The sequence below is a fragment of the Aspergillus ruber genome, assembly GCF_000600275.1.
Source record: "Aspergillus ruber CBS 135680 unplaced genomic scaffold scaffold00027, whole genome shotgun sequence".
In the NCBI taxonomy this organism is placed as follows: domain Eukaryota; kingdom Fungi; phylum Ascomycota; class Eurotiomycetes; order Eurotiales; family Aspergillaceae; genus Aspergillus; species Aspergillus ruber.
Window position 1 is genome coordinate 88,547 of NW_024467323.1, and position 14,776 is coordinate 103,322.

The 14,776-nt window shown below is 48.4% G+C and overlaps 5 protein-coding genes across 5 annotated transcripts; 1 reads left to right on the top strand and 4 right to left on the bottom strand.

Moving 5' to 3' along the window:
- Nucleotides 1–1,566: 1,566 nt before the first annotated feature.
- On the bottom strand, nt 1,567–2,708 carry EURHEDRAFT_190454 (uncharacterized protein). The gene is made up of 2 exons (XM_040777905.1): nt 2,511–2,708; nt 1,567–2,314 (listed from the first exon to the last, which is right to left on the bottom strand). The coding sequence occupies exon 2, from the start codon at nt 2,263–2,265 to the stop codon at nt 1,786–1,788; it is 480 nt and encodes a 159-aa protein (XP_040636021.1). The 5' UTR covers nt 2,266–2,314; nt 2,511–2,708; the 3' UTR covers nt 1,567–1,785.
- A 1,451-nt stretch (nt 2,709–4,159) lies between these two features.
- On the bottom strand, nt 4,160–5,801 carry EURHEDRAFT_462807 (SET domain-containing protein; the record flags this gene model as incomplete). Its single annotated transcript, XM_040784830.1, has 4 exons — nt 4,160–4,240; nt 4,305–4,890; nt 4,942–5,468; nt 5,529–5,801. 4 exons carry the CDS (start codon nt 5,799–5,801, stop codon nt 4,160–4,162), a joined length of 1,467 nt encoding a protein of 488 aa, XP_040636022.1.
- A 1,919-nt stretch (nt 5,802–7,720) lies between these two features.
- EURHEDRAFT_190548 (uncharacterized protein) lies at nt 7,721–8,340 on the bottom strand. Its single transcript, XM_040777906.1, has one exon. The coding sequence runs from the start codon at nt 8,273–8,275 to the stop codon at nt 7,955–7,957; it is 321 nt and encodes a 106-aa protein (XP_040636023.1). The 5' UTR covers nt 8,276–8,340; the 3' UTR covers nt 7,721–7,954.
- A 42-nt stretch (nt 8,341–8,382) lies between these two features.
- Nucleotides 8,383–11,783, top strand: facB (C6 transcription factor FacB/Cat8). Its single transcript, XM_040786951.1, has 5 exons — nt 8,383–9,128; nt 9,183–9,496; nt 9,555–9,832; nt 9,882–10,239; nt 10,290–11,783. Exons 1-5 carry the CDS (start codon nt 8,609–8,611, stop codon nt 11,451–11,453), a joined length of 2,634 nt encoding a protein of 877 aa, XP_040636024.1. The 5' UTR covers nt 8,383–8,608; the 3' UTR covers nt 11,454–11,783.
- An 887-nt stretch (nt 11,784–12,670) lies between these two features.
- Nucleotides 12,671–14,679, bottom strand: EURHEDRAFT_388746 (uncharacterized protein; the record flags this gene model as incomplete). Its single annotated transcript, XM_040779755.1, has 3 exons — nt 13,596–14,679; nt 12,888–12,995; nt 12,671–12,841 (listed from the first exon to the last, which is right to left on the bottom strand). The coding sequence occupies exons 1-3, from the start codon at nt 14,577–14,579 to the stop codon at nt 12,671–12,673; spliced, it is 1,263 nt and encodes a 420-aa protein (XP_040636025.1). The 5' UTR covers nt 14,580–14,679.
- Between the last annotated feature and the right edge of the window lie 97 nt (nt 14,680–14,776).

Consider the following 14,776-nt stretch of genomic DNA (forward strand, 5'->3'; position numbering starts at 1 on the left):
TACCAGATCTGTCGTTCCAGTTGATTGATGCCAATGGCTCAACTAGCCCATGGGCCTCTTTAGATGGCACTGGCATGAAACGGCTCCACTAATGATCCTGGGTACTTCATATAGTATCCGGTAAGAGTCTATTCGACGGCAAACAAGTGGTTTTAAACCTGCATGCTGTTTCGAATAGATATCGCTATATCAATTACAAGGTTACTGGTCTCAGCACCATCCTTGTCATTTACAGTATGTGTGTTCGCCACTGGCTGGTATCTGCCAGTAGTACCCAGATCCTCCCCAGCCTCCATTGCAGATTCATGGGTTGCACCTCTCTTACTAGTCATATTTGCAGTGGTTGTCAGGGCCTCAGTCTTAGTGATGGTTACTAAGGTCTCCAGTATTTGTAGTAGAGGCAGGGGCTGTAGCAGTTTCATTGACAGGCATGTTACTGACGGCTTCCAGATCGTTACCAGTGGGCTCCAGGAGGCAGACAATATTGATTTCTTATGCGATCAAGCCGAGTATGGAAAAATTTCTACCACCATGTTCCCGGCAATCTTGAGGTTTTTGCTTTGGGCAATGGGAGTCAATTGTGGGCATAGGTCTAGTCCAAAAAAAAATCTTATGAGTACATTTCTTTTATGGTTTTATGCATCATGTGAAAAGATGCTGCCCAATACTCTGGCGAGGTTTCATCTGTTTCGGGGTTGTAAAATCAAGAACAATATATTAACCAAAAGCTTGAATAGTCTCTCAATAGCAGGACGTTAAGGTATGTGATCGGGTCACATCGAGCGACTTTCTGTGTGACAAAATAGTGTATAGCCAATAGTGCTCAGCCAAGTGCTTATCGGATGTGACCATGCACTGTACGGTAGTTATAGACTAATAGCTCCAATTTAGTCACCGAGAGAGATAGCTTCGTGAATCCAACGGCATGCATGTTGTTCCAGTGTTAGCAAACTTGCCGAAGGGAGCCTTCAAGTACCTATAGGTAGCGTAAAGCAACCGACTAGAAGAGCTCTAGGTCATGTACCTGGACAGACACTGGTTCTTATTACCCAACCAAGTGGCTCAAAAATATACTCGTATATCATTGATGTGTGCCCTCGCATATTGTAGAGTTCACCGAATTATATGGTTGACCATTGAATGACTTCTCCGGCGTGTTTTGCACAAGTCCCTGATTGCCTTTGTGCCAGTTTCGCCATTTGAATTCGGCTCAACTTCTGGTGCATTTTGTCGTTTTCAAGATGTCATCGAGCATTCTGTCATCATATCGGTACATTCATTTACTATAGTACTCATTCATGTCAATCGTCGACTCAAAACGACAAGTTGAGAGAAACCATTTCCTAAATAAAATCTAAAGAAGAGTTCCCAGCAGCATTCAAGCCCTTCTTTGTATCCCCTACATCGCTTATCTATCCTATACAAAGTCACGCCAAGGGTCATTCACGGACATTAATTGCTGATCCTTGTTGGTAATATGATATAGTAAGTTTCTGAAGTATCCAGAGGCATCGTATGGTGAGCTGGTCGCTCAAGTACCCACTCTCCAAGTCCCAGCAGCCCTGGCGACATTAACGTCTATGTGCCTGAACCAAGTGCGATTTCCAGAGATTGCATGCTTTGCGTAGTATGGGTAGGACACGAAAAGGTAGCGAGAGTCAGGTCGAAGTAGACAGTACCACAGCCAGCCATAATTGGCCCTTCCATTTGTTCGATGTTGATGATACAAGTAGCAGCCAAACTCCACAGTCACGACGTCAAGGATTCTGTAACTCTCCCATCAGCCTATAAGCTGGGGGGCGATGATCGAGCCATTCCTTTTCCACGCTTCTTTAAGAGTAGCAAGATCGACGCTTTCAGTCCGCAGACACGTGCCATATATCCAAACAAAAGATGTTCGAGTGAAACCAATTCGTTTAACGACATGTGTACGAAGCGATAGATTCTGAGAGGATCTTCAGCAGTTTTTCGTCGAACAGACAATCGGGGCCACATTTTCGTTTTATCAGCCGCCTTGGGCGCTTCCAATGTTGTCTCCATTGGCAACAACATGATGGAACAAAAGAGATGTGTTTTGGCCGACGCATCGTTCATTTTCATCCCAATTTTGGAGCAGGCGAGCCGGATGTGGGAGTAGCACAAATGGGTGTGTCGGTTCGCCAAGAGGGCAGCAGCACGCCGAAGATAAGCGGCGTTGATGTCTGTCACCTCAGGAAACGTTCCCAGAAGTTTTACTGAGCAAGCACAAGTAAAGGCACATCTCATTAAGGGACATAGTTGCAAACTGTCTTTCTTCTTCGGGCTTCGACCATCCCTAGAATGACTCTTTTTAAGTATTTGACCACATGTCATGTTGCGTACTCTGCCACCTGTACCGAGGGTGCTGGAAAATTGAATTCTGTGCGCTCTTATGGCATGCATTGCTCATGCCAGCCCCGGCACTCTGTAGCGGCAAAGAAATTGCCATAAATTTGGATTAAGAGGGAAAAGTCTAATAATGAGTAACTCACACCTGACGCTTTCCTAGGCACCGTTTTTTGCACCGGATACGTAGAGCACGGTTTGATCGGAGCGAACTTGATTGGTTCTGGCATTATATGAGCCATGTGCAGTATATCAACTTGGAAGTATGTCATTATAGTTGGCGGTATCGATATCTTGATATCTGGTCGAAAGCCGGTCACAGCAGGAAGGAAACACTTTCCCACCAACCATAAAATCTCCGACTGCTCAGCAGATCCATTTCCCCAGTGAAAGGTGCTTCCAGCTGACTAGCCAGTTGAAATCACGAATTCTTATGATCTCAATTCCTTCAATTCTGCGTCGATGAAAGTTGTAAACCGGTCGATGCAATATAGTTAATTCGTTGGTTTTACAACTGCAGCATACATTCCCTGAATATCTATGCCGTGTCGTTACCACTGCATATATAGCTGTTGGGACCTCATCGGTGAAATTAGGCTTGACATATGCCTTGTCCCAGCACTTTTCTGCAATCCAGAACGAGTTTTCCGCGGCAGATCACGGTAAAGGACGACAAACGCAAGACGACATAGTATTTCCCTATTCCGCTCGGTCCTACTATGGCGATAGGATTTGGTAAAAGAATATTTGTTTCGAGAAGAACGGCCGCTAGGCTAAAGGACCATGGCATTCTTGTCTTGAATACCAAAGTCGCGTTTATCGTCGGGGAATAGCATAACCGGTATTCTTTGCGCTTCGAGAAGTCTGCTACCTTCAGCAAGGAACTGATATAAAAAGTAAGGTGAATCATGATATACCTCATTAGTGCGTCCAGACTTCGAGACAGCTGCAAGCCCTCGTCGACAAGCTTCTTTCATCCATTCAATCGCCGTCATATCTTCTACCTGATTCTATAATTCCTTCAGTTGATTCTTCAGGTCTTCTTTGCTCGAGTGGTCGAGGCGCAATGCGAGCGCTTATCCTAATACCCCCGTTCCATGACTTGCATATATACATATCAACAATACCAAGAAGACCCGTTGAGATATGCGGAGGCTGCTTTGGATGCTGTGCCCAGCCTCTCCCTCTTTATCCATGGCACTCAAGGTTTATTTTTCATCTTTTGCCTTGCCCATCTTTATTGTTTCTATGATATGTTGGCATTTCGTAAGGCTGCCGATGATGGAGGGCGCTATCTGTCCTGGTCATGAACATGGTTTTGATATAAATTAGTTGAGGATATATAGTGAGATAGGAGGCATGTTTCGTTTTGATTATATACTGAGCATCGTAGCGGAATCTGGATCTGAATCTGAATTTGGTTTCTGGACCATGGATATCATGGGTATATATAATAAGAATATATAGTTCGATGGAGATATTATAGTGATAGAAAGTGGGTTAAGGAGGATAATTGGAAGTACGAAAGAATATGGGATAGTGGTAGCTCCTGGCTAGGTCATGTGAGACATGCAAACGCATTCACGCATTCCATTGTAGAAACTTCCATTTTTATAACTGCTTACGGTGACAGGTTCAATATTGATATAGTTGAATTGTACAGTGTCCAGGTTAATGATTGCAACTTCCAGCTTCGTGTACTCTGGAAGGAACAAAAAATGCAGATTCATGACTACGTCGAACCATTTAATGTATACACAGAATAGAATGCCCAGATGAATGCAGTATGCAAAACTCATGAGAAATCCTCACCCATTTCCGCAGCCTGCTGGCTGAGGTACGAAATAACCACCTCAGATGTCAACAGTTCTTGTCTCTGCGCAAGTTAGCACACATAGTATATATAGAGCAGTCCAGGAAATGAAGTAGGCGCAACCTACCCTTCGCGTAAGATCCTCAATCCCCCTCTCCAACAAATCTCCCTCTAACCGCTGCAACTTCGATACAGTCCGAAAAATCTCAGGCCGGAATGTAGGCCGCAAGTTATCTTCTTTCTCCTCACGGCGAATCTCGCCGATTGCTTTTTCCGTTGTTCGAAGGGTTTGTAGTTGTGTTTCCAGTCGTTCTAGGATTAGTACGACGGCGCGCAACTGGATGACGTCCCAGAGCGGGTCTACCGATATCAGGCTAGCGAGGTCATCGGGGTCTCCTAGTTCTTCGTCGTTCCATACTGCGCGCAATTCTTTTTCTCCGGTGGTTGTTTGCAAGACCTTAAAGTCGAGACCGTCCTCTTCGTTGACGCAAGCCCACCAGACTAGGGAACTGTCCCAGGTGGTGGTTTTTGAGCCAGGTGCTGTGTTGAGGCGCATGCCTGGGGGCTTTTTGCAGTATAATTTCTTTGCAGGTTTCAAGGGATCGTCGTCGGGGATGTCCACGTCGAGTACTAATGAGTTCGCATCTGTTCGTTCACCTTCTAAGAACCCGTAGGAGAATATCATCTCCAATGCCGATTTATCATCGCCATACCTTCACCCATCAATGCTCTGATCGGAAAAGTACGCGAAAAAGGGGACTCACGAAATATTAACCTCCTCATTAGGCGAAAGCTCCCTCCCCCCACGCAGTTCAAGAACCGCATTCCCATCTGCATCCTTATCATATCGCGCTTTCGCAGCATTCTCAGGGGCATGGTTGGCCATATCAACGCACGGGACCATCGAATGCCCAATTCCAGGCAAATCCACCATGCGCGACCGGTACACCGCATCGACATATTTCCAATCCTCAAGCGTCAACCGCCCGGTCTCCTCTCCCCACCAATGCTTATGACACCATGATATACGGTCCGTGAATTCTCGTAGATTTGTGAATTCCCGATCGAGAGAGGCAAGCTTCGCATCCACCGCTGACGCAAGAGATGTCCCACGTAGGAGCTCCAGTTCCTCGTCTGTATAAGTTGTAGGCAGGGGAATCGACGGGGGCATGAATTTGACGTATTCGGTCCATGGGTTCGAGAGGCCGATTCGTTGGGATTCGTTCGCAAAGTCCGGGCTCGAGTAGGAGAGTTGGATTAGGAGGAAGATAAGGATTGCGCCCCTTGCCGTCTGTACATCTGTCAGAATGTAGGCACAACGTCAATGCCAATTAGATAAGAGACATAGTACCTTTCCAAAGCCCCCGACCGCTTCCAAGACCTCGCGGAGATAACGGTCGGATTTGGCATATGTATCCACCGCTTCTAACGAAAGGATTAGATCGGAGGGAATTTGCAATAGTACGTCTTTGCTGTGAGAATCCTGTCTCCCCTCCGCTATTATTGCAGATCCTTTGTCGGTTCCATCAATTTGAAGTCGTTTGAATGCGATACGGGAGACGGAGATGCCGTTGAGTCGTGCCCAGGCGGGGAGACTCTCGATGGAGAGATGTTCACGCTTCATGATTGCAATGGTTACAATGGATTGGAGGTGGATGAATTGAGCATGTCTGCTGGGGATCGATCGAGGAGAAGTCGATCTCACGATTGCTTACTTCGTCGGTCTTGGCATGTGCCAAGAGTTGAAAGCGGAGTATTACTTGCAGAGGATTGATTGTTGAATGATAAGAACTAATAGTAACAACAGTTATGCTCATTTTTTGGAGCCATTGGCTTATACAGTGTATTCAATGTCACCAAGAAGGTCCCAAAACACCATCTCCAGGTCGTCCTTCAGCACGTACTCCTTTTGCTCTAGTCTCATTCGCCACTTCATCAACCTGATCTCAAAAGTACCAGCCAGCAAGCCAACTGGAACCCCTGTTCTTCCCAGGCTATCCGTTCAAAGGTTCGAAAAGGACCCATGACCAGTGCGCCCATGGAGCTTCTGGGACTCTAGCAGATTCATGGGCATCACTCCAGAGAAGGAGAACCCCGCTCAATGTGAACATTCAGACCGGATTTCATCCTTCTCGACATGACGTTGCGTTTGCCCCTTGTCGCCAAAGACAAATTTACATGTAGTAACTGGACGGATTCGATAACGCCTGTACTGCGAGGCTATCAGTGCTGTCGTCATGGATAGCTATGGCGCCTTCTTCGTCGTTCTGTAGGTTAGTTGCCATGGTGTTGGTATCAGCGATGCTAGTAGTCACTGTGGTCTTGTTTGGAGCAAGTATGACGTCTGCAAGAAATATTTGTAGTATGGAAAATCAATGCTCTGCCTGTAGTGACTCGACAACCTTTTGTCTTTGTCCATAGACATCTAACTGTTCACGGAGATATCAAGATCATATATGTTCACCGCAACGAACCCGAAAATCTGAACCCGCAGCCATTCGCGGAAACTTGGCTTTATTGCAATGCCCAAATGATGCTACCATCCATAACACATGACCTACTCCATACTCCATACCCCGGGGTCCTCGGAGCAATTCGCTCTCCGCAGTCGGAAAGGACCCGGAGGTCTGAACGGCTCACTAGAATTAGCGGTATGTTCCGAGGTACCCAGTAGGGAGAGTGTGGCATACCCCAAGGTTATCCTAGTGAGACATTAAAACAACTACCGAGGATGGGGGAAAATCCAAGAATAAACTCCCGATCAGGAAGCGTTTATGTGTACTACAGCGAATACAGTCCGGAGCCTCCCGAGAAAACGAAACCCCCACCGAATCGGCTAGCGCTAATCCCAATACGTCTATTCTAGACCATCGACATGGCCCAATGTGGCAAGGCGTGTAAACTAGCCCATATGATTGGCCAGAGGGATTCGATGCAGAACCCCCACAAGGCTTGATACCCGCGACGTCATTACAGAGTAGAAATATACAGACACCATATATAGTAGTATGTAGTTAACTACACTCTTAGGATATACTGCCTTAACAAAGTACCGTGCAACGCGAAGAACAAGAATACGGAACACGAAACGACCTGCCTAGTTCAACTCTGATAGACAGATCAACCCCACTCCGTAAATTTCTCGGCCCAAACTCGCTCGGTGCTGACTCGGGGTCGGCAATAACTCGCGAGGTGGCCCAAACGCAACCCAATACGACTTTGCAGATTACAAGACATGAGTCTATTTGACCAATTCGTGGCGGGTGATTTGCTGGTCAACGTGGGAGTATTGTTTGGTTCTCTCCACGAAATTTGGAGACTGTATTGCATTACTGTACTCCATAGTCCGGACTAATGATAATGTACGGAGTATTACTCTGTCTGGAGAGTAAAGGAAAACCAGAAGTCTGGTAGTAACATGACCATTTCAATAGTTCGGTATGGATGATGAAGATAAGCAGGCTACATACATCATCACATCCTTGTTTCTGCATAAACGAGCAATAAACTCAGATCCCCCGCGCTGCGAACGACCGGGGAAGTGGCAATTGACAATTGGCCCGATGATATGGCTATGATCCAGCCAAGGCGGTACAAGTCGGATGCTTTGCTTGCAACTGTGGTCAACCATGTGCGATGCCATGTACCATGTACTGTACCGTGAGATTCACTATGCAATGTACTTGACAGAGTCATGAGATGTAAAATGTTGCCTTTGGTTTGATCCCGCCAATTCATGAGGTTCCCCGGATTTCTCTCGCTATCTACCGAATTCATTTATATTACAAGAGTACTCCGTACAAATACGGTGCACAAAACCTGTTCCCATGGCTTTGGACCCCTCTGGATCGACTGGCGGATGAAGATCCTCAACAAATCAAGATCGTCGTGAGCGGTTTGAGGATTGTGTGTACGTGTTGAGTGCACCAGAGTCAGAGTATAGAACACCACTAGTATACTACCACCGTTACAGGGGTGCTGTTGTCTCTTGCCATCTATACACAAGCAGAATACAACAATAAAGAAAAGAATCTCCAAGCACTCACCCAGGGTATAAATTACAATACGGTCATTACACTCCAGATGGCAGCGAATCATGTGGGGCGATGCCCTCTGATTGGCTCGCGTGGTCACCCGTGACTCCAGTGGCCCAGAGAAACCCGCCGCCCCTGGCCGGTTCGGGAGTTCTCCCAGTCAGGCGGAGGTTTACTTGTAACTCCCCTCTCCCTCTTCTTCTCTTCTCTCTCCTCTCTTCTCATCTTCTTTCTTGCTTCTATTTTTCTAGATCCTCTCCACTCTCCTAATTTTTACTCTCAAAGAGAGTTGTTTGTACTGTTTGTCACGAATTGACGAATCTCGAGTCTATACACACTTATCTCCATATACGATCCGCTATACCACATACCAGCGGATGCCCAGGTGACTTCCAAAATGCCTGGAATCCTGCCTATGAAAGTCATCAAAGTCGGCGGCGGCAGTCAAAGTCGTATCGCCCAGGCCTGTGATCGCTGTCGAAGCAAGAAGATCCGCTGCGACGGAGTCCGACCGTGCTGTTCGCAGTGCGCCAATGTTGGCTTTGAATGCAAAACCAGCGACAAGCTCAGTCGTCGAGCTTTCCCTCGGGGGTACACAGAATCTCTCGAGGAACGTGTGCGAGCGTTGGAGTGCGAAACGCGCGATTTGAAGAGTTTGTTGGATGAGAAGGACGAGAAGATTGATGTGTTGTCCCGGATATACTCTTTTTCACCCCCATCACAACAGCAGCAACAGCAAAAACAGAAGGCTGCCTCACGATCACCGCAGGCGCCCTCGCCATCAGATAGTGTTACTCAAAAGGCGGCTTCCGACGCGGCCGAAGGAGTTATTCACGTGAAGCCATCATCACAATCAACGGCTTCCTCGGATAATGCTCCGACAGCCAGTGGATTGTCCAGCACGCGTGGCTTTACTGGTGAGTACCGAAAGTCCTCTGAACTGTCGAGATCCACACCGCTAATATCTTTAGACGCCTTAACCGGCAAATTGAACGAACAAGGAAAACTCGCTCCCGAGGCCTCAACACAATCTTTCACCCAATCCCCGCCCGCCGTTTGCCATATTCGGGGACACCAGACGATCGAAACACCGCCTCGGCTGGTTTCGGATCAGCTCATCAACATCTACTTCCAGGAATGGGCCCCTCTTTATCCAGTTGTCCACCGTCCGACTATCCTCAAGGCGTACGAACAATACCTCACAAACGCTGAATCTATGCAAAACACTCCTCATAACCTGGCACAGTTGAATTTGATTTTTGGAATTGCCGCGCTGGCCTCGATTGTATGTGATATCCGTCAAACTTCTCCCTCGTGGCAGTGTGGAAACTAATCCCGTCCAGTCGAGGACCAACCAGGACCCCGTCTTCTTCGAGAAGAATTGGACCTCCACCCTTGAGCTGCTCTCCACCGACATTTCCGTTCCGACTTTGCAATGTTTCATTCTGGCACAGATCCATTGTATGACCAAGGCCGATTACACTAGTTTGTTGCGCTACCGAGGTATTGCGGTTGGCATCTGCCACCAGCTGCGGTTGCATCAGAGCCAAAAGCACATCAGCAACCCCTTGGTTGGTGAGACGCGTAAGAAGATCTTCTGGTGCCAATATGTCTTGGATCGGTATGTTCAAACTTTCTTTCCGTCCGAGTTTCACCGTTAACGGTTTCAGATTGACTGCGGCCATGACTGGTCTGCCGATCCTCCTGCGGGAGGAGGACATCCGTACCGAGTACCCCGAGGACGTTGACGATGAGAACATTACCGAAACCGGTTTCCTGCCCACCCTGCCTGGCGAGTCTACGAGATTGTCCAGTGCAATCGCCCTCTTTGCCGCTTCGAGAATCTTGAACACGGTTTTGTGCGATCTTTATTCTTCCGAATCGGAATACGACCTCTATGTTTCCAAGCTCCGTGCCGCCTCGAACCGATTGGATGAGTGGGCGCAGAACCTGCCTCCTCACCTGCGCCTGGAGTTTGCTCAAGACAGGCCCGCCACTAATGTGACGAGTAGCCGCTCGCCGCTTCTGGTGAGTGCATTTTAAACTATAATGCCATGCTTGATAACTAACCTCTGCAGTCTTTGGTGTACTACTACATCCGGTCATTGGTCCATCGCCCCGCCGTTTGCTTTGCTGATGAGCAAATCCGTTCTCCTTCGGTCTTGGCAGTGTCGGACTCGAGCAAGCACATTATCCAGATTCTGGAGCTTCTCGACGAGCGACGTCTCTGCCTTTCTGTCAGCATGAACCGACAGGAAATCGTCTTGATGTCCGGATTGGGTCTCCTGTGGCAAACTTTGGGTTTGAAGCGAGACAGCAAACTCGCCAAGGAAAGCCAGAAGCTGCTTTCCACTATCATCGACCAGCTGAAGTCTGAGTCTGCGTCCGCGGCAAATGATTTCAGCAACGTGGCCGGTACCCTGGTTTTGCTGGACGGTGGTAAAGGCGCCGCGAAAGCCCAAGACACGAGCGCAGCGGCTCAGAGATCTTCAAAGTCTCCCAAGAAGCAGGTGCAGTCCTGGAAGCAACGCTTGGCAGCCAGCATGCCCAACCAAGGACAGAGACAGGAGTCGCAGTCCCGCCGGGCCACCATTTGCGGTGCGAGCCCGTCTATCGACCATCGCCATATTCGTTCCTCCAGCCAGACCAGCCTCCCGTCGGTGCAACCCGAGCACATCCATAGCCCTCACTATCAAGGCGCGTATCCAGTTGCTCCTTCGTCGACCATGTATGACAACCATTCGCGGGCCATGTCCTGCTCGGGGCCTTCTGATGTTTCCAACGGCGCCATCACAGTGGCAGATTGGGAGTTTGTGCTGAGTGACATGGATCGTGGCTACTCGAACATCTTCACGGGTATCTATGGCGGCAAGGAGTGCGGCGAAGACACCGGCCCATTTGCCTCGATAACCGCTGAGTATGGTGGTCAAAAGCCGCAGACCTCCATGCCCGTGACAGCACTGCAGGACATGCAGGGTCTGTCTCCGGAGGCGTGGTCGGCCACGAGCAGCGACATTCCTCTGAAGCAGGAGATGGCATCGCAGAGCGTCCTCAGCTACTCTGAAGATAGCATGGCCGGTGGCTCTGACGACGGAGTCGCCTTTCAGGACCTACACATGTCGCCGGAGGATCACGCCAACATGTTGGATCCATTCCGAGGCATTGTGATTCCGACAGAGGAAGAAATGGGCAATTACGGTTTGGTTGATGGGACTAACTGGGAGAGACGGTTGGCCGTCTAAGCTTTCTTTGTTTTCTTTTCTTCTGTTGCGGGAGTTGATGTTTTCTCATGGTTGGAGTGATATGGATGGTATAGGTTTCTTTTCATTATTTGATTGTTATTTATGATACCTGGTTTGGGCTGGCGATTTGGTTTATTGTTTTCTCTGTTAATGGTTGGTTTACGCTTAACGCTTGGTATATATATGTCTCACCTTGTTTCATATGGGATTTAATTCATGGCGAATGTGTTTTGAGTTCTAGTTTCTGTGAAAATGGGAGGAATGTTGTGTTTTCTATGTATAGCGTTTCTGGATACATATGCGACTCGATTTTACGTTCACTCGAACCCGATCTTGTTCTACAAAGTAGGTTGTACTTTGGGAATGGGTATCTCGGCTGAAGCGAAGCTCTGCCCTAATCCAAAGCATTACCCAAGGGATCTGTATGCATAATCAGTCTCAGTGACTACCCCATATCCTCCACCTCGACAACTACACCAACATCAATGCTTCCTACTAGCAAGCCAACCTTCCACACCCTCGCATCCGGCGGCTGCACACCATATCATATCCTGCATACCCCTTAGCCTCTTACGTATATACTTCCCATCTGAATTGGTCTCTACACGTCGCCTATCTCAAAGTAGAAAGGAGGAAGACTCACCTCACTCACCTTAACCGGTGCCATACACGCCGGATACTCCTTTGATACGCAGCTCTCAAGAACAGAGAAAGTAACGTCATAGTCTATACCGAAACCAAAGGGTATGTGTGTAGCGTACTTGGCCGGTTAGGTTTGAGACGCGGTGGATGATTGATTTGAAGTGGTTGCCCATCCTGTTGTGTTATTAGGGTTTGGATTCGGATGTCTTGAGGGGGGAAGGCTGCTTACCACATTTCTAGACAGTCTCGGATAGATACTACCAAAGTCCCTTGGATAGGGTCAGTGCATACCCATTGTCCGCTGTTGTTGAGACCTTGTGATAGGACGGTGATATATTCGTAATCCTAATGCATCGACTCACTGCCGGAAGCCAAGAACAAAAATAGGTATACCCACCGTATGTGCAGTAATCCCATCCAAACATTTCCCAACCGACTGCGGTGGATAATGCACCCATCCTAGCCATACACCCCGGACCCTTCATCTTATCTTCAAAAAACCCCTCCCACACCCAGCGTCACCGCAAACACCCTCATCAGTTCCCTTGACAATTCCAGTACCGCCGCACAGTACGCTAGTAATCCTCCCATTGGAAGCCCGGACGCTCCTCGTCGCGCGACCACTGGCTGAAGTCGTAGAGGTTGAAGGGGTCTGGTAGGAGGGTGTTCCTGGGTTCTTGGTTGAGTGTCGTTTGGACCAATGCCGATTGAGAGATCGGTGGAAAGGGGATGAAACCGTGGAATTTCTGTCAGTTAGGTGTCGCTCTAGCAGGTGGGTGAGGGGGTGAGTACCTTGGATTTGTCTATGAAGCATTGCGTTTTAATTTCTTTTGGGAGGGCGAAGAATCTTTGGGCTGCGTCATGGACGTTGTCGATTAGGTCTTGCGGGATGCCATGTTCCTGGTTGAGGATGGATCAGTTATCCAGATAAGTGAAGCCAAGAATGCCTTAACTTGATATATAAGAAGCCAACATGCATGCACACATCGTACACACGCTGTGTCAATTGCTGGAACGCTCCTTGTGGTCAGGACTTCGCCATGCCGCGAGATCAATGATGGGGATACTTCCAAAGTAGTCCTCATTCACGGATCTGGTCATGTTGACTGTCATTGGTCATTGTTTCGGGCGAGATGAGAACTCGTCTGGGATGTTAAAAGGTGAAATGATCTGGGAGGCTTTCATGTCTCTTACGTATCTGACAGTGGGTTGAGACAGCGTCAGCACTACAATGGCTGGGACACGATGCGTTAACCTTGCTCTAATGCCTCTTTATTGACCGTTGCTTCTACATAAGAGATCTGAGAAATTTATCTCATGTAAGATTGAGGTTTACAACGCGATACTACATGTACATACTTTCTTAAACTAGCTTCGAGATATTTGTGCAATGACCAGTGGTTTCAAAACAGGCAACTATGCTTCTAACTCAACTGACGGAACCTGCTGCGTGATACAATGCAGGCCACCACCCGCATTAGGCAAACCATGCAAATATACAGGAACAGTCTCCTTATCTGGAAACAACTCTCCCAGAACCCTCAAAGCACCGACGTCCGTATTAGGTACCCCAAACTGCGGCACAATCACCGCCCCCTTCACATGAAGATAGTTAAGGTAGCTGGGTATCATCTCAGCATCTGCTCCTGGGATAGCTTTGATATCAGGCTCAGGAACATCCACAATCCGCAGACTGCGACCCTTTGCATCATTCGCTGTCGCCAGGATGCGCTGGGCATCTTTGTACACAGTCGTCCAAACCGCTTCTCTTGTGGCAGGAGGGCGGCTCAAAACAACCACACCAGGGCCGGCGAATCTAACCAACGCGTCGATATGGCAGTCTGTTGTATCTACGCCGGCCACGCCCGGGAGCCAGATGAGCTTTGAGAAGCCCAGTATGCGCTTTAACTCGTTCTCAACTGCGTCGCGATCCATGTCTGGGTTGCGGTTTGGATTTACCAGCGCGGACTCCGTTGCTAATAATGTGCCTTCGCCATCTGTCTCAATAGCACCACCCTCCGCCACAAGGGATGTCGGGAACTTGGGGATCTGGAGATCATGCAGGATATGGCGGGCAAGCGCACGATTACTCTCAGAGTGATCTTTAGCCCCCCAACCATTAAAATGAAAGTCAACACCATGAATACACTTGCCATCCTGCGAAGTAACAAACGTCGGCGCAATATCCCGCATCCATGGCTTCACATCTTCATCCTCTACAAGCCGCACCTGGATAGCTGCAGCTTGTTCTTCGCTGCAATTCTGTAATATCGTTCGTGCCTCATCCGCCTGCGCCCGCGTGACGTAAATAGTCACCTTTTCGAATCTTGCGATGGCCTGCGCAACCCGGGTGATGTCGCTGTAAAGTTGCTCGTGGTTTCCTGGTGGCCAGTAGCTATGCGATGCGCGGCCGGGCCAGGCCATGATTATTTGGGTGTGGGGGTGCCATTCTGGTGGCATGTAGGAAGTTGAACTGGAAGTCATGGTTATTTAGCTGTCTGGTTGTTTGAGATGTTTATGGCTGATACCGATCACGGTGAGGGGTTGTGTGATTATGTATTGGTCAATAGTGGGACAAGAATGCATAGATCTAGCTGATATCGCCCCCTCAGGTCATCACAATCTCAGCTAACCATAACAGTAGGCTACTGGTGGCGCTACCTATGACGCTCATTGAACTG